The sequence below is a fragment of the Fringilla coelebs genome (genome assembly GCF_963513975.1).
Source record: "Fringilla coelebs genome assembly, chromosome: 1".
Classification (NCBI taxonomy): Eukaryota; Metazoa; Chordata; class Aves; order Passeriformes; family Fringillidae; genus Fringilla; species Fringilla coelebs.
The window spans coordinates 34,432,502-34,454,771 of record NC_140028.1 but is presented as its reverse complement, the minus strand read 5'-3'; the positions used below and the strand labels follow the sequence as shown (position 1 = coordinate 34,454,771).

Sequence of the window (22,270 nt, the reverse complement as noted above, 5' to 3'; positions counted from 1 at the left end):
CAGGCATTCCTTAAAAAAATTTTTTTTTCTAAAGTTAAACCCTTTGACTGTCTTGGGATTTGGCTGCTAAAATTCATCTATGCAGTCCACCATACATCATTTACAGGTTCATTTTCCCTGCTCCATCATATTCTTCTCTTTCTGCAGGCAGTTTCCAGCCTGTTCCCCCACCACTAACACTTTTGAGTAGCAAAGTCATAAAGACTTCCCCTCCATTTGGGGATAAAACTCTCTCATTAAATTTTGAGCAGGAATGTTGTAAAGTTGCCTGTGTTTTCCCCATTTTTTCTTATCCAAAGAGAGATAATTTCAGGTCCTTCACTATTTGCAGACCACACAAAATAAATACTCTCTAGTAAGTTTTCATGGCAAACAGCAATACATTTTAGATACCCTTTCTCTAGGAACCTTAGAGCACAAAAAGATCACAGACTCCTATACATAAGTCCTTAGATCTGTATATCAAGGGCAAAAATATGTTTTGGGGAGAGAATGGTGATGCTGACCCAGCACTGTTTCTTTAATCTCGCAATGTTCCTGAAAGAAGTGACCACTGATTTCCAGCAGAGGAGCCGGAAAAACAAAGCCACCGTTAGAGGTAGAAGAGGAAAAATATCGTAACCACATAGGAGGAGCCAGTGAGGATTCATTAAAACAGACCCTGGTTTTCCAGCCTCAGAAATTATGACTATGTCCTAGGATAGCTGCATCCTGAGGACTAACGGTTTAATCAGATCCAATCCACAACAGTCCAACCACAGCTGGCTGGAGGAGTGGTCAACTGTCCCTACAGATCTCTTTACAGAGCAACCTATAAAGCTTTGCCACTCCTCTTGTGATCAGAAGATTAAGAATGAGATTTCATCCTAATCTCTGAGAACAAGTATGTTCAGGATGATCATGGGGAGAAAAAAAAATAGCCAAAAGGAGTTTCCTCTAAAGCCACTTTAACAGGACACTTCAGCTTTGTGCTAGTCCAGCCAGTCATACACAAAACTTCTCTCTCTACAAAGTCAGGAGGAGGTTACCACTGCTGATGGGGCTTCTGCATTGCAGGGACACTCCACAGCACTGGGAGCCCTACCAATATTCATCCTCCAGCAGCCTGTGCATCCACGTGCTGTCTGCTGCAAGAGCTGCCAGCACTTTCAGAGGGAGAGCTCACCTGAATCATCCCTAGTGTGATGGGCAGTAACAGCAGAGCGCATCTTTGATCAGGGCTGTATGGTTTTCCTTGTGCTCTTTTTTAAGTGAAACCTCCATGCCCATCTGCCCATCAACAATCTTGATATTTCAAGGTAAGCATAAACAAATTCATGTTGTGCAGGTTCAGTTCATACACCAAATCTGTTTATTGCAGTCCAGAAGCAGTGCAAATAACACCAAAAATTACCTATCTGATGAAGAAGTGGGATACTGGACATAGCTGCATGCTTTGGATGTATTTGAAATGCTCTCAAGCTTCCCTAGACCTTATTTCTGCAGCAGATCACTGAGCTGGTATGAACCAAAAGCTCCATGTCAGATGGAGACCAGACCCTGTCTCTTCAGTCTCATCCAGCCATGTCACCTTACCTCACAACTGCCCGGAATATACACCCACTCATCTGGTTACCAGTTCAATAAAAAGCATTTTCTTGAAAGAAAACAGAGAAAAAACAAAGCACAGCAGAGGGAGGGATGGGGCAGGGCTTTGCCTTACCTTGTTGCAGTAGACACATTTGTAGGGGCGCTCCCCAGAGTGAACCCTCATGTGTTTGTTCAGGCTGGAGGACTGAGAAAAGCTCTTCCCACACACAGAGCACTGGGGAAAAAAAAAAAGGAATAAAGTTAAAAGGAAGCGTAGTTAAAAGGAAAAATTAAGTATGTGGATGATGTGCACATTTCCTACATATAATGTAGATAACCACATGTATTTATGTATTCATGTGTAAACACAATAGTAATTTTAAGCTGCAGTAAATTGAAATACCCAGAATTTAGTCTGGTTTTAAGAACAAATTTACCTGTATATGTACATATATATATATATATTAAAACCATGCAAAATTTCAAATAATTTGTGTTAAAATTGTTTCAATTTAAAAAATTGTTATTTTACAGAACAGATAATATTGATTTTCAGTAATAAACATCTGAAAATTTCTGTAAAATACTTAAAAATATATTTAAACCAAGCCCCAGTTTAAATTTTTTCCCTTTAAGATTATTTTATTCTTTAGACGGTTTATCTTTAATTTACCAAGGCAAGGGAAAGGAAAAGGAATTACATGGTATTTAATACCTCATATTTAATGGAATATTTTTTATCTGTTATGAATTCCATGCAGATATTCTGACATTGTAATAGTGCCATTTTAGTTACAAAATATTTTTTCTGAAAAAAATAGACATTGTAAGATGATCTATAAAATAGGTGTTTGGAGAATTTTGAGGACCGATTTAACTGTGCCATTTCAAGCACTAGAACTTGCCCTTCCCAAGCTTTTAGAAAAAGTCCGATTTTCCATTCCCACTGCTGCTAGAGAAAACTGGTGCTAGAAGTAAGGTGTTTGGTGGAGATGAGTAAAGCATTTTAAAGATTTGTTTTCATCCATTGAAAATCTGCTTCACACTGACTGTAAAACTGTTAAGCCCTGTTTGGTCCAACAGACGCAGATAAAGCTGTGGTCGGTTCTCAGACCGAAGGGTGGGTGTGGGAAATAGACATGAGACAACTCTCCCCTGACCGCGGACAAGCCAAGCACACCTTTAAACACAAGTTAACCTCACACTGTGTAAGAAAAGGAACAATACTCACATACAATCATCCAAAAAGCCCAGGAGAAATTTTGTTTCTTTTTAAACTGAAACTATGGGGCTTATTTTCCCAACCCAAACCCATTAAATTTTTTTAACCAAGCTTTGCTGCACATGACAAGCTCTTCTTGAGCAGTCCCACCAGGAAACTGCCAGGTAAACTGGAGGGGGAAGAACGTTATCAGCATCTTATCTGGACCAAAAAAAAGACTTAATAATAAGTACCCTCAGAAGAGCCAGTGACTGCGGAGAGACCCGGGAGCAGGCTCACCTTGTGAGGTCTGTGCTTTTCGTGAACGTGGAGAATATGAATCCTCAGCCTGTCTCTTTTTTCAAAGGATCGGTCACAAAGGTGACAAGGAAATTTGCGGTCCCCCTGGTCCACGCAGCGGGTGTACTTGAGGTGTTTGTCCCGGTAATACTTGTAGGCAAAAACTTTGCCGCAGCGCTCACACTTGAAGCTCTCCCCGGCTTCTGTACAGCAGAAGGGAAAGTGCCACCTCTCCGTTACACCACGGTAAAAGGGATTCAGATCAAATCTGCATCCTTGTCAGAGCTGGGACCCCTACGGGGAATTTTAAGTCTCCGAGAGGGCAACGACTGTAAATTGATGCTGGCAATATCTTTAACAAAATATGTGCCGCGTCTCCTGAGCGTTCGCAGGGCTCCCCTTGCCTTTTAAAAGGAGGGGAACAAACGAGAGCCCACAGTCTGCTAAAATTATTCGGTTTAGCCACTAACTTCACCAAAACCAGAATTTCATGCTTGTTTATCCATAAATAGCAAGAAAACATATGAAGAAACAACTCAGAGTCCCACATAAAAACTTCTTCCCGTGTGCAACCATTGTGAGATATTTCTTATCAAGAATTGTTTGCAATTTTTACCCACCACTCCAAAAGGAAAAAAAAAATGCACACCTTTTCTATCGTTTTCAAATAACTATTGAACAAAATAACATATTTATTCGACTTTAAAAAAAAATTCAATTCATTTTTTACCACCGAATTTAGGAAAAACACCAGAAAATTTTTAGGCGTTTATACATTCTTTTCTGTCTTTAGGAAAAGTAGCTTCAGCTTAAGCCTTAAGATGAAATGAACAACTTAGCATCTGTCTGAATAAAACACTTTAAGACAACAGGTACAAAATTTTCCACGCCAAATTTTCATGCAAAATTTGCTTCTCTCTCTTCCTGCTGCAGCAGGGCTGACCCATTCCCTTCCCTGCTGCAGCTTTTCCCGCACTGGAACAAATCAGTTTTGTCCATACATAAGTTTTGCTTGTAAGATCATACTGTCTGTACATTACAAGTAGAACTACTCTCCCTCTCCTCTCACCCTGGCGTAAGTGCATTTGACATTTCCTTTGCAAGCAAATACTGGCATTACGGGATCGGAACGACTTCAGCCTGCCTTATTTACTGAGAGCGTTAATTATACGAAAGTCAGGTGTGCAATCCTGAGATGAAAAGAGGACCAAAAGTGGAATAACCCCGAAAAGCCCATCTCCTCCCAAAACGGGACCCTGAACAACGGCGCTGCGGGGCCGAGGCAAGCTCAGCCCAGGACCACCAGATGTTTTACAATCGTCAGACCAAACAACACTTCAAACTCCCCGAGGAACCGCGGACTGGGAGCGGGCTGACGGCAGAAGAAAGAGGAGCCTCTTGGCTCCGCGCTGCCGGCAGCCCTCGATGCAAACCCCCGGATTCCCGGTGCCGAGGGGAAGCTGCTGCTTCGGGGTGCTGATGCCGCAGGAGGGGGCGGCCGGGGATCGGCTCCCTGGGAGGATGGGCGGACGGACCCGAGGGACCGGGGCTGCGGGGCAGGACGGGTCACCCACCACAGCCACATCGCAGGGTCTGGGAAACCTTTAAAGTTAAACGGCTGGACAAAGGTGGTGCTTGTGTTTCTTTACCTCCCCTCGTGTGAATCTAATCCAGGTCAGGCACACGTCCGTGGGAGTAAGGGGCAGTGTCGCTCAAGGGGTTGCTGGCAGGCTCACCTTCGGGGTGCTGCGGGGGCTTCTTCCCCTCCGCCATGCCCTTCAAGCTGATGGGGATGCCCAGAAATTGCACGTAGCAATCGCCGTACCACACCAGCAGCTCCTGGTTCGGGAAGATTTCCTTGCAGGTCTCGTAGAAGATTTGTCCCTGGCACTGGATAGCCGTCAAATTCTGCTCCTCGGGGAACCTGGCACAGTTCACCAGGGACATCCAGTTGCCAGCGGCGCCCTTCCCGTCGATAAAGTGGCTCAGGCCACCACATTCAAAGATCTGGCGAGCAGAGAAAAAAGGATCAGGCTTGACCTTCCGTACACGTCCCGCTGTCACCAGTCCCACCACCCACACTGGGCCGACCCCTCTTGCAGGCTACGGTAGAGGGGACGCCAAAAACCTCGCCCCGGCCCCGCGTTGGGGGTGCGGGGTGAGCCCGACGGTGCCTCCGCTACCTCCCACATCAGCGAGTTGTCGTCGTAAGTCTTGATCTCGCTCGTGTTGACCACCTTGCCTTGGAAAGGGCCGAAGCGGACTCCTTTCGGGATGGGGTCCGTACAGAAGACTCCGAGCTGAGACACGTCCCCGTAGGCCACCCGCAGCACCGAGAGCCCTGCGGGGGACAGGGGGCTGAGCACGGCGCGGCGCGGGCGGGCGGGCGCGGCGGGCGCTCCGGGACACCTACCTTCGGGGAGCTGCAGCGAGTCCCGGTCGAGCAGCGGGGCGGCGGAGTCCGCAGCGCCTGCAGAAGAGGAACCCCTTCTTCAGCACGGCACCGGCCCTGCAGGAGCGGGTGGGTCCTACCTCCCCGACAAAGGCCGCAGCCCGAATCACCCCGGCGATGCCCCTTGAGCCTGGCCGCCTGCACCCCTTTTGGGACTGTCCCGAACCCTCCCGCACACCTGGCTGCAAGGAGCGACATGCCGCCCAGGGTCACCCTGTGCCCCTCTCGCCGCCGTCAAATACCCCCTTACCCGAGGTGGCGGGGCACACCCGCAGCCCCGAGATGGCGTGGAGATTCCCGGTGGGCTGGCTGCTCCGGAGTGCCCCGTACAGCACCGCGTTGAGCTCCTCCTCGGTGAAGTGGTACCTGTAGCTCTGCCCCGCCGCCCCGTCTGCCCCCGGGCTGCGGGCAGCCCTGTGCGGGGGGCTCGGGTAGGGCGGCGAGAGCGACCCCGGGGCCCCCGTCCCGAGGGCCGAGCCCTCACTGGGAGGGAAGGGGGCCGGGAGCCTGGTGTAGACGGGCAAAGGAAGGCTGGGGAAAGGGTCGGTGGGCAGAGGGGGCGGCTGGCTCAGAAAAGCGGGGACCCTGCTGAAGGTGAACGGAGGCAGAGGCGGAGAGGTGGAAGCCAGCTCGCCCATGGGTTTCAGGGGCTGGAAGAAGTCGGGAGCCGTCTCGAAGTAATGGGCGGGTGGGAGGAAAGAGGGGTAGTAGGAGGCGAGGCCGGCGGGGCTTATCCCGAAGGAGTCTCCGCCGTCTCCGGGGACCGACTCGCCGGCCAGGGACAGAGCCATGTCGGGAAGAGCCGAGCCGGGAAGAAGGGGGGCAGACACCTGGGTGCTGCCGGAGCGGGGTCCCTCTGCAGGGCAGGACGGAGGTGCGGGAGCTGCCCTTCGCCGTCGGGGCGAGCGGCCCGGCCCCTGCCCGCCCCCCGCGGCTATATCGGCCCGAGGAGCGGGGCGGGGAGGGCTGCCACGGGCGGCGGCGGCCGCCCTGGTGGTCACACAGCCCCGGGGGCGGGCGGGGGTGCTGCCCCGACCGGCACGGCTACCCCGGGGCGGAGCCACGGCTACTCACGGAGCTGCCCAGCCGCCCCTCCCCACGTCGGGGTAGGGGAGGGCGGTGGGTGGGTGGTCCGGCCTCCCGGACCCACCTTCCCCGCCGCCGGCTCTGCCCTCCGCCTCTGCAGGCCCCGGCCCGGCCGCAGCCTCGTGGGCTCTCCGCAGGGCAGGAGGCCGCGGTGCGGAACGGTGCTCCCCACGGACCACCACCTGCTGCCGGAGGTCAGGGTTCCACGGGGCAGGAACCCAGACAGTGTTTTGGGGGGCTGCAGGGGTGTGGTTTGAATATAGAAAGGCAGAAAACACCTGTGAAGCTCCAGTGACCTGGACGCACAGGAGCAGCACAGTGACTGCAGGCTTCACGGGCACAGCTGAGGTGCTTTTTCTCCAGCCTGGGGCTTCCTGTTAGGTTCTTAGCAGAACCCTGGGCTCCTGCTGGGGTTTCCTTGGCTCCATGACCAGGCCTATGCTGACCTGCCCAGGATGGGACCAGAGGAAGACACCTGACCTTTGCCTCCTGCAGAGGTGCTGGGTGATCCCCCTGCCCATGGTTTCATCCCAGGTTTTTATAGGGTTTTCTCCTGCCTTCCTTCCAGGTGGATACATGGCAAAATTGCAATGAAAAGGGGGTTTGGAAGGAGCTGAAGGATCCTAGGAGCCCAGCTGTTCACTTTGCAGAGTGTCATCCCTGCTGGTGCAGAGAGATGGGGAAATCTTCTGCCCAGGACAAAACCTCATGCAGCGTGTGTTACTGCAGAGCTCCCTCCTGAGTAGCTCATTCCAGCCTGGGTGACACTGCACATGCAGGCATGGAGGGAAGGGACAGGATGGGCTCTGCTGCACTGTGGAGAGCTTGCACCCAGGGGGCTCTTTCAGAGAGATACAGCATAGGGCTGTATCTCTCTAAAACAGCAGAGCATGAGCCAAGCTGCACACAGACACAGCTGGAGTGGGGAACATAGCCAGGCTTAGCTCCTGGAATTTTAAATGCCATTTCAAAGGTTATATTTGGTGTGCTATAAAAATTAATTAGCATAGCTCCATGTGATCCCATGTAAAATATTGTCTTCATCCCACAGAAGGGATGCATTAGGAAGCACTTGAAGCAGCCCCAGACAGAGAAATCTCAGCTCCAGACACAGTCACTGCCTGCACTTGACCAGAGGTGAAGCCATCCTTTCAATCCTGATTTCTTATCTGGCCTGAATTAAGTGCTCTGAAATAGAGAGTTTGAGAATCACTGGCTGCCTGGGGCAATGAGGATGTTCAGCCCTCATTCCTTCAGGCACTGCAATTCTTACTACAGTCTTTCATTTACAATCTCCCTTTTTTTTTTTTCACTCAGGACATAAACACTTAGACAGCAAACAGGAGCACACAACCCCACTGGAGAGAGACAGAGCTGATCCAGTCCCCCTCAGCTGCCAAGATCCCTTCCACAGCCAGTCTAACACATCTCTGCCCCAAAGTTGAGCAGAAACATTTCTATAGTCTGCGTTGAATGTACTGGACTAATTCTCCTACCTACAACCTCCTTCTCCATCCCAACCTCTGCAAGACAAAAGTATTAAATACACCAGGGAAGCTAATATGCACAAGTCTTATGGAGAAAGTAGGAATGCAGCATTATAGAACTTGCTTGAGATAGTCCCTTAGCTTAAATGGCCTGATTTTCCAGTTGTCTTCTCAGTTTTAATTTTATTTTCTAATTTTCTCTGCTTTGTGCCAAACCTTTGTTATTTGTAAAACAGAATTGATGCTATAGTGCTTTAGGAAACAGTTTCAGCCAGGCATTTCAATACAACTTTATTGATGCATCAGTAGCATAAAAGTAGTACCGGTATTAACCTGATTTACAGGAATAAGTCTTTGAGCTGTGATTGCACAGAAAAGCTTGAGTTATATGTAGAATTTGAGTGTTGCCAGTGAATCTGAAATCTTTTGACAATGCTGTGTCCAGGTATCACAGCAAAGGAAGAGGGAGAGGGACTAGGGGAGACATGCTCACATTAGAAATTCGGGAGAAATGAAGTCATATTAGTACAACATGAAATTTTAGAAGTCACATCATTAATTAAATTGTAGACACAACCAGAAACAAAAGGTTTCCTTTTTCTAGAAGCCTGATGACACAGAATCCAGAGGGAGAAAAGGCCTTGAAGCACCATTGCCACTATATTGCAGATTAATCTTTAGATGCTTTAACATCCTCTTAAGAGGTTAAAGGCATTTAGTGCATTAAAAAAGTCATGACCTCGGGGAGAGACGTGGGGGAAGCAGAAGGGCAGCCTTGCAGATGCACCCCCAACAGTCAGGGCAGTACTGTGGACAGCCAGCCTAGAGGGCCTCCCTTCCCTGATTTTATGTCTCATTATAAAGTAATCAGAGAAGTCTATTAGCCTCCCTTCCCTGCTGCAGGATTTTAGAGTGTATTCCTTCTTTGCACTGAGGTGGGGGATGCATAATTAAACAAGCACCAAGGGACATCCCTGCAGGCTGCTTGCATAGCATTCAGTCACCTCTCAGTTTGGACATGAGTGAGTTCTTCATCAATCTTACATCCACTCTACGTCTCCCTTTCTCCAGGGTTAAAGCAGCCTGCCTCCTACACATCCCCAAACACACAAGTTACACCTCTGAGTATCCCTGTAATTGCCCAAAGACTACAGTGCCACAGCACTCCCTGATTTTTATCTTCCCACAGGTGGGCTCCCTGTGCTCCAGCACATACACTGATACTCAGCTGCAGCATGGACATGGGAATCCCAGCAATGGCACCAGATGCTGTCATGGAAATAACCTGAATTGCAATTTAGATGAGGTCAGAGCAGAAACAGTTTATTGCTATGGCTATGGAAGAGGATAGGTAGCAGAAGAGCAACTGAATCTGCTGGTAGACTATTAAAAAAAGGGGAAACCAAAAGTAAGGTGATTCAACTTTTCTTTTCCTGTACTAGCTGTATCTTTAGATACAGCAGCATTTTAATGGTGTTACCATTTGCTCTGTGACTTCACAAAAGTAATTAATTGCTCTCAAATTATTCCAAGTACACTGAGAGTAGACTATTACCTGAAAAATACATGCACAAGAAAGAGGTGGGGAAGCCAGTCTAAAATTTGGATCAAACCAATCCTGTCATAGAGATGCAATCCTTTTCCCTTTGTTGGAGTAGGCCACTGAGTGAACACACAAGCAAAGGCAGGAATATCTGTTGTTCTTGTGTTTTAAAGACACTTTGCCAACAGTCTGCAGGGAGCTGAATAAATTACTCCAATCAGGATCACTGTGGGACTTTCCAGCATCTTGAGTAGTTGCAGAATGAAGTGATAAAGTGAAGTATAGCCTGAAACTTGGATAGGAGAGACATTTTTCAAGCAATTGGAGAGTTTTCCCATGTTTCCTCCTCTGTCTTAGCAGGAATATCTCCTAGGGAGAAATTCCTGGGCACATCACAGAAGTTGGAGCAGTTTCACCTCCCCAGCAGCTGTATGGGACTGGGGGAATGTCTCAGTTTCCCGTCTTTGCTACCATCTTAATTCTTAAATGAAGTCTCAGTGAGTGGTGGTTGAGTAGTTTAGAGCATATTCAGTAGGAACTGACACATTCCTGCTGCTGTGTGAATGAGCTTTACCTCTGGCTGTGTGGTGGAAGAAGGGTCTGAATGCTCTCTCAGCTCCTTTCTTTGCACAGAGCCACCCTTTCATCATGGAGTGTTTCTGCCTGTAGTGCCTAATTTCAGGGGAGGTGGGGGAAACACCAATTCGATGGCACTCAAACTGTCCCTTGGCCTGTCCCCTGCCCCCAAACTGCTGCTGTTGTTAAAGCCAGAATCTCTTAATGATCCACAAAAGGGTTCCAGCTCCTTGGCATTGGAGAAGTAACAGAGCATTCATCCCATTGGAGCAGGGAGTTATCCGAGCATCCTTGGACACAGTGACCTCTTGTGCTCCTGGCAATCACACTGGCTGGCTCTGGGTTTTCCTGCCCACCCTCCCTCGTGCATAAGAACGATGGCAGCATTTGTCTAACGACAGCAGCCATGGTTTGCAGGTTCACCCAGCAGCAAAGCTGAGGACAAATGCCAGAGACACACAGACACAGGATGCATAGAGAGGACACTGACACGTTCAGTCACGTTCAGTCACGCAGATTGCCGTGAACAAGCTGTTAACCTCAATTGCACCCACTGGTGGTACCCATGTAAGACAAACACAGCTGTTTTCACCTCTTCTTTAACTGGTAGAGCTCTGTGTTCACTGATGAAAGCACATCATGCCCTCCCTCTCTAGGTTCATGAACACTGGTTCATGGGGGGCCTTGCTCTGGAAACAGCCCTTCTGCCTGCCCAGTATCCCTACCCACAGTCCCAGCCCTCACACTGAGCTTTTCAGGTCCTTTATTTGCTGGCTGGTGCAGCTGGATGCACCAAACATGAGCACTCACACAATTGTCCCTTGAGCGCTCCACCACATTATGGTCATACTCCAGGGTACAGTCGTCAGACTTCACCCTTTCAGGCAGAATGTTCTGTTTCAGCCACCATCAAATGTTTCTCTAACTGTCCTACTGTCCTTTAAGATCCTCTACTTGATATTTTTTTTTTCCTCCTGTGTGTCTCTCAAACTTCTGATCAGAAATTCTGTTTTTCTTTTGCTGTCCTCCTCACACAAATTGAAAAATATAACCCACTGAAACTGGGGAATTACAGTCTCTGGACTCCAAAATGCTCCTTAAACATAAACCCTGTAATGCAATCAAGTGTGGGTTTTTTTCATCCCCAAGGTAAGCATACAGAACGAGAGACTGAAGAGAAGAAACAAGATATACAAGGGCTTCCTCCTGGTAACAACATCTGGCTTAAGCCCACTGTCATGGCTGAGGCTGGAGTCATTAGCAGCAGTAACAAAGGAGGCTCAGACTAGAACCTGTCTGAGAAGGTTTAATGGGGTCCATCATACCACCTGAGTCTTTAACTTTTGTTGTGGTTTCTTCTTCAGCTGAGAGACATCCCAAGAACCTGTCCTGAAGTGGCAAAGAGCTCAATGCCCAGCTCTGAAGGACCACTGTTCATACAGATTCACCCACACTAATTCCAACTTGGACCTTTCCTGACCTACGTCTCCTAAGGACTTCCATCAATTAGTGTTCATTCTTCCTTCTTTTAGCAGACTTAAGAGTATGGCCTCTTACTGTGGCTCTGGGACCTGTGTAAAAAGCTGGAATTCAGCTGAAGTGCCAACAGGGATGTCAAAAAGGTGATATTACACAAGTCATATATACTCACTACATGCACACGGCCAACAGAATCACTCAAGGCTGCTCTGAGCATTACTTTCTTTGGGACAAAGACGAATCCATCAGGAAGGTTTCACTGTGATCACTGTTCCAGGAGACAGGGTGTGAGTTCAGTCAAGAGGCCCACTCAGGCTGCACTTGGCATCTCTATCCCCACATTTCACAGTCCAAGAACCAAGGCAGAGAGCTGATACCACTGGCTGCTCTCTGCCCTTGCCATAGCCTCAGCCCAGGCATGCACGACATGCTGTCCTCCTTTTACACTGGAACACACATAAAGAACTGGAGGTGGTGAGCAACAAGCTGGGGAACAATTAATAACTGCCAGGCACCCCTGTTCTATCCCTGTGAAGAGTCTAGTCTGCAAGACTCAATGCACAGTTTACCATGAGAAGGACCTTCAAAAGGCAGTCACTTTTTGTTTGGTCATGACATCAGGTTAGAAGAACTCGTCCATATGTCACACGTCCTTGGCTCTGTCAACAAAGCCTGATCTAGAAAGTAAAAGGCCGCACTTCTCTTTCATAAAGCCAGTTACATCAGAGGTCATCATTAGCTCATCATATTTTGATGCCAGGAGTCTTAGCTAAACCTTTTCTGTCTTCTTTTCAATATTAATTAACTATAAGAATGTCTAAAGGCAAGGCTCTCATTGGAAACATTTTGCCTCTTACTACATGGATGTTTTCTCTGCTTGCTTCCGACTCCACATTGGGAAGAAACGTCCTTTCCTTGCATTAGTTTCCTTATATCACCATAATTTTGCTGAAAATAAGAGAACTGCAGGATAAGCCTTGTTTTGGTAGGTATGGCAAAAGGTTACTAGTGTTTGAAGGTCTTTAATTTCTAAAATTTTTAATATAAGAAGTTTTCCTGCCTCATCCATTTCCCAGAGACAACATAAGATCATTCTTTACATTGTCCATTCTGGAATGCTACAAGCATTCTTGTACCTCTTTTTTTTTTTAATTGACCAATCAAAATTTTTCAACTGTCTTAAATCCACCATTTGGCACAGCAAGGAGAACAAGGCTGTAACTCGTCTCATCTCCACATTTGAGGTCTACCTCTGCTAACGCTGCCACGAAAGATGCCCATTTCATCCTGACTGATAAAAAAAAGTACTCATATGAACTGGTCTCATACTAAGCCATGTGGTAAACATTTTCAGTCAATATAGCCCTGAAAAGATGAAAGGACTTGTAAGTAATAGCTAGCTGGAATTTCAATTTGTTACCAATGCCTGCTGCTTTTTTAAAACCTAGCAATCCACCTACCCTCCAGTGCTTTTGTGCTACTTTTCATGCCCTTCTATGAACAAATGAAGACACAACAGAAACCTGTTGAAATCTCTAAAGCCATGTAAAACCCGAAGGCATTAAAATTTATTAAATGATGCAATAACAACAGAATTCTTTATTTACAATAGCATTATTTAACATCAAATAAGCAAATAGCATCAGCAAAGCAATATTAACTTGCATAAATGTATTTAAAATTTCTCTGAATATATCTACCTTTGCATAAACTGCTAACACTAGAAATACAAACATCAATGCAGGTGAACAAAGTGATGTTCAGAGTCAACTCCGTTTTGAAAATAAATCACAACCTGAAACACTGTAAGCTTTCTCCTGAAGAACCATAGTTTATATATTGCTTAATTTTACCCTTGTATAATCTTTTCATATACACACATCTCAGATGCAACTTCATGATGAACTGTACAAATAAAACCCACAAATGACATAAAGGGAAAAAAATTAAATGACAGTAAATGTTTGAAGAAATGTGTCCATCATCTCTATTGAACAACATAAAGATTAAGTGATGATGCACTTATTCCAAAATTGTACACAATTCACTATACAAATATAATACATCAGACAGCTATGTAGGAATATACAAGACTTAAAAACAGATCTAAGGCATTATGCTAGATTTTAGCATTTTGAGGTTCTTGCACATAGCTTTACCTGTAGTAAGAAACTTAAAAGATTTTGTTTTAGTCTACAAAGAAACACCAGGGAGAAAATTCTAATTAAAATCAAAGCCACTACAGTAAATTTTCTTTTGTGCAGAGAATGCTTTTGCTCTTAGGCAGCATACTACCATACAAATACTAGAAAACTTTTAAATTCACACCAACAATTAATGGCTTAAGTTGCATTTCAAAACTGATTGTGTATCTTTGGGTTCTGCAAGTGGAGCTGTGCCACCCATTTAATCTGTTAAGCCCATATGAATTCCGCTTTTAAACAAAGATTAAAAAATGTATTGTATAAACTGCAAAAACATTGCTTTTAATTAATACAGGCCCAAAGGGATACCGGTGTGGGACAATATTTTAAGGATTGAGTACAAATTAACTCCTTGTAGCAAAACAGCTCACTTCACTTTTTAAACTCACCACATTACATGAACACTTAAACGGGTCGTACGACCATGTATATATGCTTATTTTTCACATTATGCGCCTTTCACATTTAATAATGTAAATAGAACACTGATTAATTGTTCTCTTAAAACAAAATCCGAGTACTTTCTCCGACAAATTTACTGTATACAGGATGAAAAATACTGATAATGAAGGGAATTGATTTGGCTTTTTTGTTTCTATAGTGATCAATATGATCAGAAGATTCCTTCACTCACTTTTCTCTTTCATTACTTAGAAGACGACAAAAGTCACAATGAACCCAAACGGAGCCAAAGTGATAGGTACAATCTCCTTTCTTTTAAAATGGCAATGGATGATGAAGTATCATAATCACTACAGATAAGGGTTTGCAGGTCTGTTGTGAAATGGGACAAATTTAAACTATTTTTTTCCACTGTGAAAAAGAATAATCTATCTGCAGAGGTTATGGTTAAGAACCAAAAAAGAATGCAATAGCAACAAAATTATTTTTAAACTCATTTACGCTTTGTGGTGCATGAAATTAATTCTTTCAAATTTATACATTTCATATATAAGTAAATTTTTTTGTCAGATACGTAATGCAAGTTCAAGACCAATGTTGTAGTAATGAGGCTGTGGAGGTTAGGGCTGATGGTTATTGTTTCCCATCAGCAGGTCAAAGAATGGCTCAGCTGACTAAGCATTCTGTTTGAATTCGGCAACAGAATGGTGACAGCTGAAAAAGTGCTGCTTCTCCAAAATGTCTTCTTTAAGGACAAACACAGAGACAGCCTTTGTCATATTTTCCTCAGCCTTAACATAGAATAACTGCTATTTTATTTGAACTCCCACCTGAATACCAAAACAAATTAAATGACAACAAGACAAACCTTTCAATCCCAAAAGGCAGGGTTGATGAGATATTATAAAATGCATTGCATTTTACATTTCATCAAAAAATTTGCATTCAGGTTAGAAAGTTTGTGGATTAGTGTCCTGGTTCCGGCCAGGATAGGGTTAACTTTTTGCAGAAGCCAGGAGAGGGCATGGCTAGGACCCAGAGGTTATTCTATAACACCTCACATCATTCCCGGGGTGGGGAAGGGAGTCTCTTCCCAGGAGAAGGGCTCTCTTCTGGATCAGCGCAGTGGCGGAGGGAGCATCGGGCATGTCGTGAGTTTCCGTTCTTGTACCCTCTGTCACTAGTACTGTAGCTGTAACTGTTTCCTTATCTCATTGCTGTTTCCAGTAAAGTGTTCTTATCTCAACCCATGATCTTTACCTTCAATTCCCCTCTCCAGTCCTCCACAGGGAAAGAGGGAGGGGGAGCAAGCGTGCTGACGGTTTGGAGAGTCTCAGTGGGAGCACTAAATTAGGGAATACCATTCCTAAACAATTAGGAATCAGCAGAAAGAAAACAGGTCAAACTCATCAATTTCTTAATATTCCAAGTCCTCAGAAAGTGATGTCAATATAGTAAAAGATTATTCAAACCACAGTGGGCAAGGAAAAAAACCAACACGCCTTAATAGTGGCCTGCTTAGTAACAGTTTTTCTAAGATTTGTTACGAAAGGATATAAACATACAAAAATCAAGAACTGGTTCCTACAGTGGCTGCATATAATATAGGTTAATTAAATGGTATTATGAGCAGAATCACAAGGCTTAGAAAATGAGAAGTCTCAAGCCTACAAATTAGGTCTAATCAAGGCATTGTGATCCTTTACAAAACACTTTTCCAGGAGACACACACGGCTAAGAAGATATCTAATTTAATACTGAAGTACCTCATTTGGAATCAACTTCACAACATGTATATCTCACAAAAATTATACAAGTAAAACACTTAAGTTTTCAACTTAAATTATTGCTTGTTTACATATAAACTGGATTTTATGTACCTTACAAAACGTCTTCGTAGTCCACACTGCTTTAAAATAATCAGAAACATGATAGTGGTGAAGTCTGTAGTGATATCTGCTATAGGTATTGTTAAGGGGATGGAAACCAGAAATTATCATGCTTTAAAGCAGGTATCTTTGATATTATGCACCAATTCTGCCACTACCATAATCATTACATGCATTACCATTGAAATCTGCTGTTCGGCAGCCAGTTCTGCCAGTTCTTCTGTGCAGATTGCTGGAAAGGAAATAACGGAGTAACCTGTTTTTTAATTCTATTAGAAAGAGTAAGATGACAGAGGTCAGGAGAGCCAGGTTAAAAAAAAACCAGATTTGCTGATTGTTAGGAATTTAATTAAATGAGAATGTAACCAACTTTTATGTTCGGATTAATGATTTGCATCATAAACACTACCACAAAACCCAACCAAATCACCCCATATAAACAGCCCTCTCACAGGGTAATTTTCATCTGTTTCACAACTTTAACCCCATTCAAAATTGGTCTGTATAGTTTTCTGCATCAGTTGATCTTCTCTGACTTGCTGTCAGTGGAACATGCTTGTTGGAGGTCTTTAAATGTACCAGACGTTGCTTCTATGCCCTCCTCCATGCCTCCTCTCCGCCCCAAAATGCAGGCCTTAGTCTAAAACACCAGTTTTCAGACAGAACTGAATCCTTTGCACCAGACTGTGTAAGCCAGGGAAAACAAAGCAAAAAAAACCCCAAGGTCTAGAACTAAACAGAAACAGAACAAGAGCATGGTTGTTTTTCCTTAAATACATACATTTAAATACATTCAATCTGACATGGTTTATGAAAATTGCCTGTCAACATTTACTTTGCAGGAGAGATCTAAGTTGCACTAAGGTGAATGCAGTGAACAGACTGAGCAATGTCTGTACGCTAGCTCCAGACTGTCAAAGAAGAGGCTGCTCTTCGGCAACGACCCCCGGCTCCCCTCGGGAAGGCAGGGCTGAGTCCTGTGGCAGCAGGCAGCTGCCAGGGCTGGCAGCTCCGTGGGGACACAACAAACAGACACAGCTCTTCAAACTGGTAAGGGTTTGGGGCCGTGAGCCCAGTCAGCTGAAGAAAGGAGCAACCAAACCACCCTCAGGGTCAGCAATATTTCTGCAAAAGAAGAGAAATGGGGTAAAACCAAATGAATTCTTCCTGCTGGGATAGTGAGGATGGACAGGTCGATGAGATCTGGGATGCTGGAGTGCACTGTCAACCCTGCATTACTGTTAGTTTTGCACCTGAAATTTAATCAGAATGTATAAAGCTAAACTATTATTTGTGTACACTGATACAACTGACCAGTGATTTGGTTCCTTTGATATCAATGGTGGTTTGATTTCACTGCATTCTTAGGTCCTTAATTCATTCCAATTATGCTGGATGTTATAATAACTCAGGATCATCCACCTCTTGTAAACTCCAGCTGAAGGCATAGCAACAGGGTTTAAAAGAAGTCTCATTCTCAGGATATGTGCAAAAATCTCTTAGTGCTGCATCACTGTCAAAGAAAACAACTGCTCTGGGTCACTTTCCATTCCAAGACTCATAATGAAAAAGGGAATAAAGAAGTAAAGCCAGCTTCAGCTACGGATCCCTAGAGATGTCTTTTACCTCAATACCCTTGTGATGTCTTTACACAAACATAGTACAAACTGGTTTCAGCTGAGTTGATTATCTTCTTATTCACAAAAACATCAGGATGTGGTTTTCACAGTTGTTTTAAGACTACTCCTTCCAGTGGCTGCAATCTGTGCCTTTCTGTCTTCCTCTCCTTGTAAATGGCTGCTCCCATGGGGTGCTGTGGTCAGTCAGGTCAGAGAGTCAATCCAGCCAAATCCATTTTCCTCCTCCCCTGGGGTTGCTTTTCACTCAAATCCCGCGGCTCTGGCTGTGGAGCAGCTCTGGCTGTGGAGCAGCTCTTTGCTCACAGCTTCCTGTCACGCATGAGGAAGGCCCCCGTTTGGTAGGTAGGCAGCTTTCTCACCAGTCCACGTGCATGCTGCTAGGCTGCCTTCTAGAAGCTGCCTACACTGTGCTTTGGACCTTACCACACCTTCCTCTGCACTCACACAAGGCCTAGAAATGTAGCTTTACTGACAAATAAAGTCAGTGGCAAGAATTATCCTGCAAAGCAGAAAAGCAAGGTCCTAAGTTTTGTACATCTCCTATTCCCATTTAGCCGGTTCAGCTGGAGCTCCTTGGGTGTGACCAGCACTGAGTCCTGATTGTGGCTCCTCCTTCCTTCATCACAGCAGAGACAGCATACTCACATCCCCTCATGCCCTGACTAATATTACAAATAATATATATAATATTATAAATTAAATATATAAAATAATATATACAAACTAAACTTTGACTCCTCTTTCTAACACGCTGAGAGATAGTTCAGGGACCCTGTTAGTGGTTTTTGAAGTGGAAACAAAAGTGAAAATCCAAATATGTCCTTATTTTCAGGGTGGACATTTAGGAAACAGTATCTCCAGAGAGATACTAAATAAACACACCCACTATAGCAGCGACTTGAAAAAAATTATGTAATGCAAAAGTTGCCCATTAATGACACAGATTGAACTTTCTTTAAAAAAAAAAAGCTTTGTAGGAGTAGTTTATGGCTCACCTGCATGAAAAAAGCAGCTGTTTAACCTCTGTTGCAGTTCAAAGTTCAGTGAAAGGTATTTATAGTGCACATAAACTGCATTTTCATTGACAGTCAGAGGTACATTAGTAGAATAAATGTAAAATCACAAAGTGCAGTCTGATGTACCTTTCCAAAATAATTTGGGAGGTTTGAAGAAGTTGCTTTTCTTCAGGTGAAACAAAGCTTCTCTTATGCATTGCTACTGTCCCTCTCATTATCATGGCACTGACTCCATCATTATAATTTTACACCCCAGAGATTCCCTGCCAAAAGTCATGCCACTCATTTCTTTCCACCTGCACCCTGACTTCTCTCCACTATCTCTCGTACCCTTTCTGCCACATTCACTCTCTTCAACAATTATTTAAAATCTACCTCCTCCTTTAAGTCTGCTTCTGTCTCAACATCCTTATTCCCTTTCTTTCCTCAGCAGTACTTGGTATTCTCTTGTCTGACAGCCAGGCTTCTCTTAGCACATGAAATTTAACTGGTTAGGGAATGCACTAAGTAGGAGATCTTCTAGCAGCCTCCCAGTACTTAAAAAGGCCCACAAGAGAGCTGGAAAGGGACTTTTTACCACAGCATATAGTGACAGGACAGTGGGTAATGGCTTTAAACTGAAAGAGAGTAGTTCAAGATTACATATAAGAAGAAATTCGTTACTGTGCACGTGGTGAGGCACTGGAACAGGTTGCCCAGACAAGTTGTGGATGACTCATCCCTGGAAGTATTCAGTGTTGGATGGGGCTTTGAGCAAGCTGGTCTAATGGCAGGGGGTGCCCTGTCCATGGCAGGGGGTTGGAACTAGGTATCTTTAAGGTTCCTGCTGACCCAAACCAATTTATGATTCTGTAATAATGCTTTGGTATATAACAACTTCTGCTAGAGCAGAATACACTGCATCTCTTTACTAATCAAAGTGACCATGAAATGGCTGCAGAAGAGACTCTTTATGTACAGATCCCCCACTCTTGGAGACAGACATTTGTATGTTTATATGAGCAAGATGAAGATGTGAGAAGAACTGGCTTCTGGGAAGTTTTAAATACATAGGAATACAAAAAAGACAGGGATACAATAAAATATATATGTATGGTTACTTCTGCCTCAGTACTTTCACATTCTTCATTTTCACTCATGTTATTAACTTTTCAGACAGATGTTTCCAATTTCCCCTATTACTCAAATTCCTCTTATTTAACAGCAGAGAACTTAACCGCGCCCCGGCCCAGGAGGAGGTGCCGCTAGATGGCGCCTCCCCTGCATCACTCGGCGGCTCTCAGTCTGTCCGTCCATCGTCCATCTGTCCCTCCCTCCCTCCTTCTCTGTGTCTATAGAGCAATCCTCCCTCAAATTAATTACTATTATGCAGGACACTTGCAACTTGGTAAGTAAAAAGGTACCGTACCCGCTCCAGCCTCAGTATACTCATAGTTCCACTGTGCCTGTACCCCATTTCTTACCCGTGCTGCATCTCCGTCCTGCTTTATCATATCCATTCCAGGCAGCTGGTTTGGAAAGAGATTGCCTCCCCTCATAGCAGGATCATTAACCTATTGGTAACAAGATATTAAGGAGAATGAATCAAAAATATCTTGGGAGGAGGGCTGGGAATTCAAAAGAATCATTACAGACCAGTACACTACTTGCATGTACCAACACCCACTCCTGAGATGATGCTAAAGTCAGGGAAGTGACTGCATAGCCAGGCACTCCTCTTGCACAGCATGTATTTGACTTATATTATTCTGCTTCACAGTCAACAACAAAGATTTCATTCCTGATACTATGACCCTTATGCATATTTTACAAAGCAGGTTCCATAAATGATGTCAGTGTTATCTGAAGAGGAAATCCCTGCTATCAAAGTTCTGAAAGCAGAAACATGTAACTACCTTCCTAACCTCAATAACACATGGCTTTGCTGCTTGCAAACCACCACACACTTTTTTCAAAGCCTGATGAGATAACATGTAGGCTAAATTATACCAACTACTGACTCAGTTTTAACAATACTTTTCTGTTTGCAAGCAATGGGAGAAAGGTAACATTAAATGGGAAAACGTGCAGTGGCATGCTTTCCTAAAGGATGGTCTCCACAATTTTCTGAACACAGTCACAGGAAAGTTGAAGCTATGTGTTTCTGCACAACCTAAAGGTCTGTCTTGCTTAGTCATGTGCAATTTGCCAAATTTACAGCATGGCTTTCTCAGTCAATGGATTAATCTCACCATGTAGGAACTGGCATAAAATACAAAACAGAGCCCTTCAGCCAGATTCTGAAATATTAGAAGAAACAGTTTTCCTTACAAGTTTAACAGGGAAAAAAAGAAACTTCTTTCTAGGAAGACTTTCTTGAGTCAATTCTTCTCCCTCAGAGTAGATCCCATTCTCATTACACTGTCCTTCCAAACATATATATTGGTAAGATCTTGTCTCAGCCTTCTCTTGTTGTGGAGGACTCTTGAATTCACCATACAAAGTCTTCTCATTTCAGGTCCTCCTGACTCTTATTTCTGTTGCTAGTCATTGATTTTGAAAAATACATTCATATGCAACCACCTAAAGACTGGTTTCCAATTCTGCCAGATACAAGACTACAATTCAATGGGAAGGATTAAAAACTTCTAATATTTTTTTTTTGCCTTCGGAATTTTAACTCTGAAGAAATTAAGTGCTGCAAGCCTCCTAGTGATGCTTTCTGCTCCTTGGAGAGATTTTTAAGCCTGAATGTGAACATTTACATCAGAAGGGAAGAGAACCACATTATTTTATTCAGAAAGAAAGGTAACAGACAGCTTTACAGCTTCATCTGCATGCAACTGATGAATCCATGTTTAAAAAGTGTTTCCTGCTACTAATCAATATTCATTAGAATGTGGAAGCACAAATACCTTTTCTGATAGTTTAGTAGACAAAGGGAGGTAAAAATGAAAGCAGAAATAAAAAATTCGTATCCTGAATCAACAGCAGTTTTGGAACCAAGAGATGACTGCGTGATTTGCCTCATGGCACTTAGGACAGGTACAGAAAAGGAAAGTGGGTCCAGGCCACACCAAAAGGAACAAAGGCATCAATGAAGTTTCTATTAAAGTATCTCTTTGCCAGTAAGATGCAAGAATCCTGACTGACATGGTATCAGATATTAAAAAAAACCCAACCCAAACTCAAAAAAATAACAAAAAAACCCCTACTATTTTGTTATATGAATACATTTGCTTCAGAAGACCTTAAAACACCTGACATTAACTTTTCTGACTGCAAAAATTTTCAATTAGAAAAGTATGGAGAAGGACAAAGAAACTGAAAGGTTTTCATAATTTTCTGAAGAAAGGTAAAGTGGTGTAATCATATATGAAGACTCACTAAAACAAGAAAATATGTTTTACAATTCCTTTGCAATTGAGCAAAATTAATAGTCTCCCA

At 44.2% G+C, this 22,270-nt stretch overlaps 2 protein-coding genes across 2 annotated transcripts in view; both read right to left on the bottom strand.

Annotated features, from left to right (window-relative positions):
* Positions 1-449: 449 nt before the first annotated feature.
* PRDM14 (PR/SET domain 14) lies at positions 450-6,313 on the bottom strand (the record flags this gene model as incomplete). The annotated part of the gene is made up of 6 exons (XM_084203031.1): positions 450-455; positions 1,703-1,804; positions 3,071-3,273; positions 4,807-5,077; positions 5,254-5,540; positions 5,773-6,313. The coding sequence occupies 6 exons, from the start codon at positions 6,311-6,313 to the stop codon at positions 450-452; spliced, it is 1,410 nt and encodes a 469-aa protein (XP_084059157.1).
* Positions 6,314-13,219: 6,906 nt separating this feature from the next.
* The window catches only part of NCOA2 (nuclear receptor coactivator 2), a 187,838-nt gene continuing 178,787 nt past the window's right edge, over positions 13,220-22,270 (bottom strand). The window contains exons 23-24 of the mRNA XM_084207355.1: positions 20,308-20,397; positions 13,220-17,313 (exon numbers count right to left, since the gene is read on the bottom strand). Of these exons, the coding sequence (XP_084063481.1) occupies positions 17,302-17,313; positions 20,308-20,397 (102 nt within the window). The 3' untranslated portion in view covers positions 13,220-17,301. The remainder of the gene's footprint in view (positions 17,314-20,307; positions 20,398-22,270) is intronic.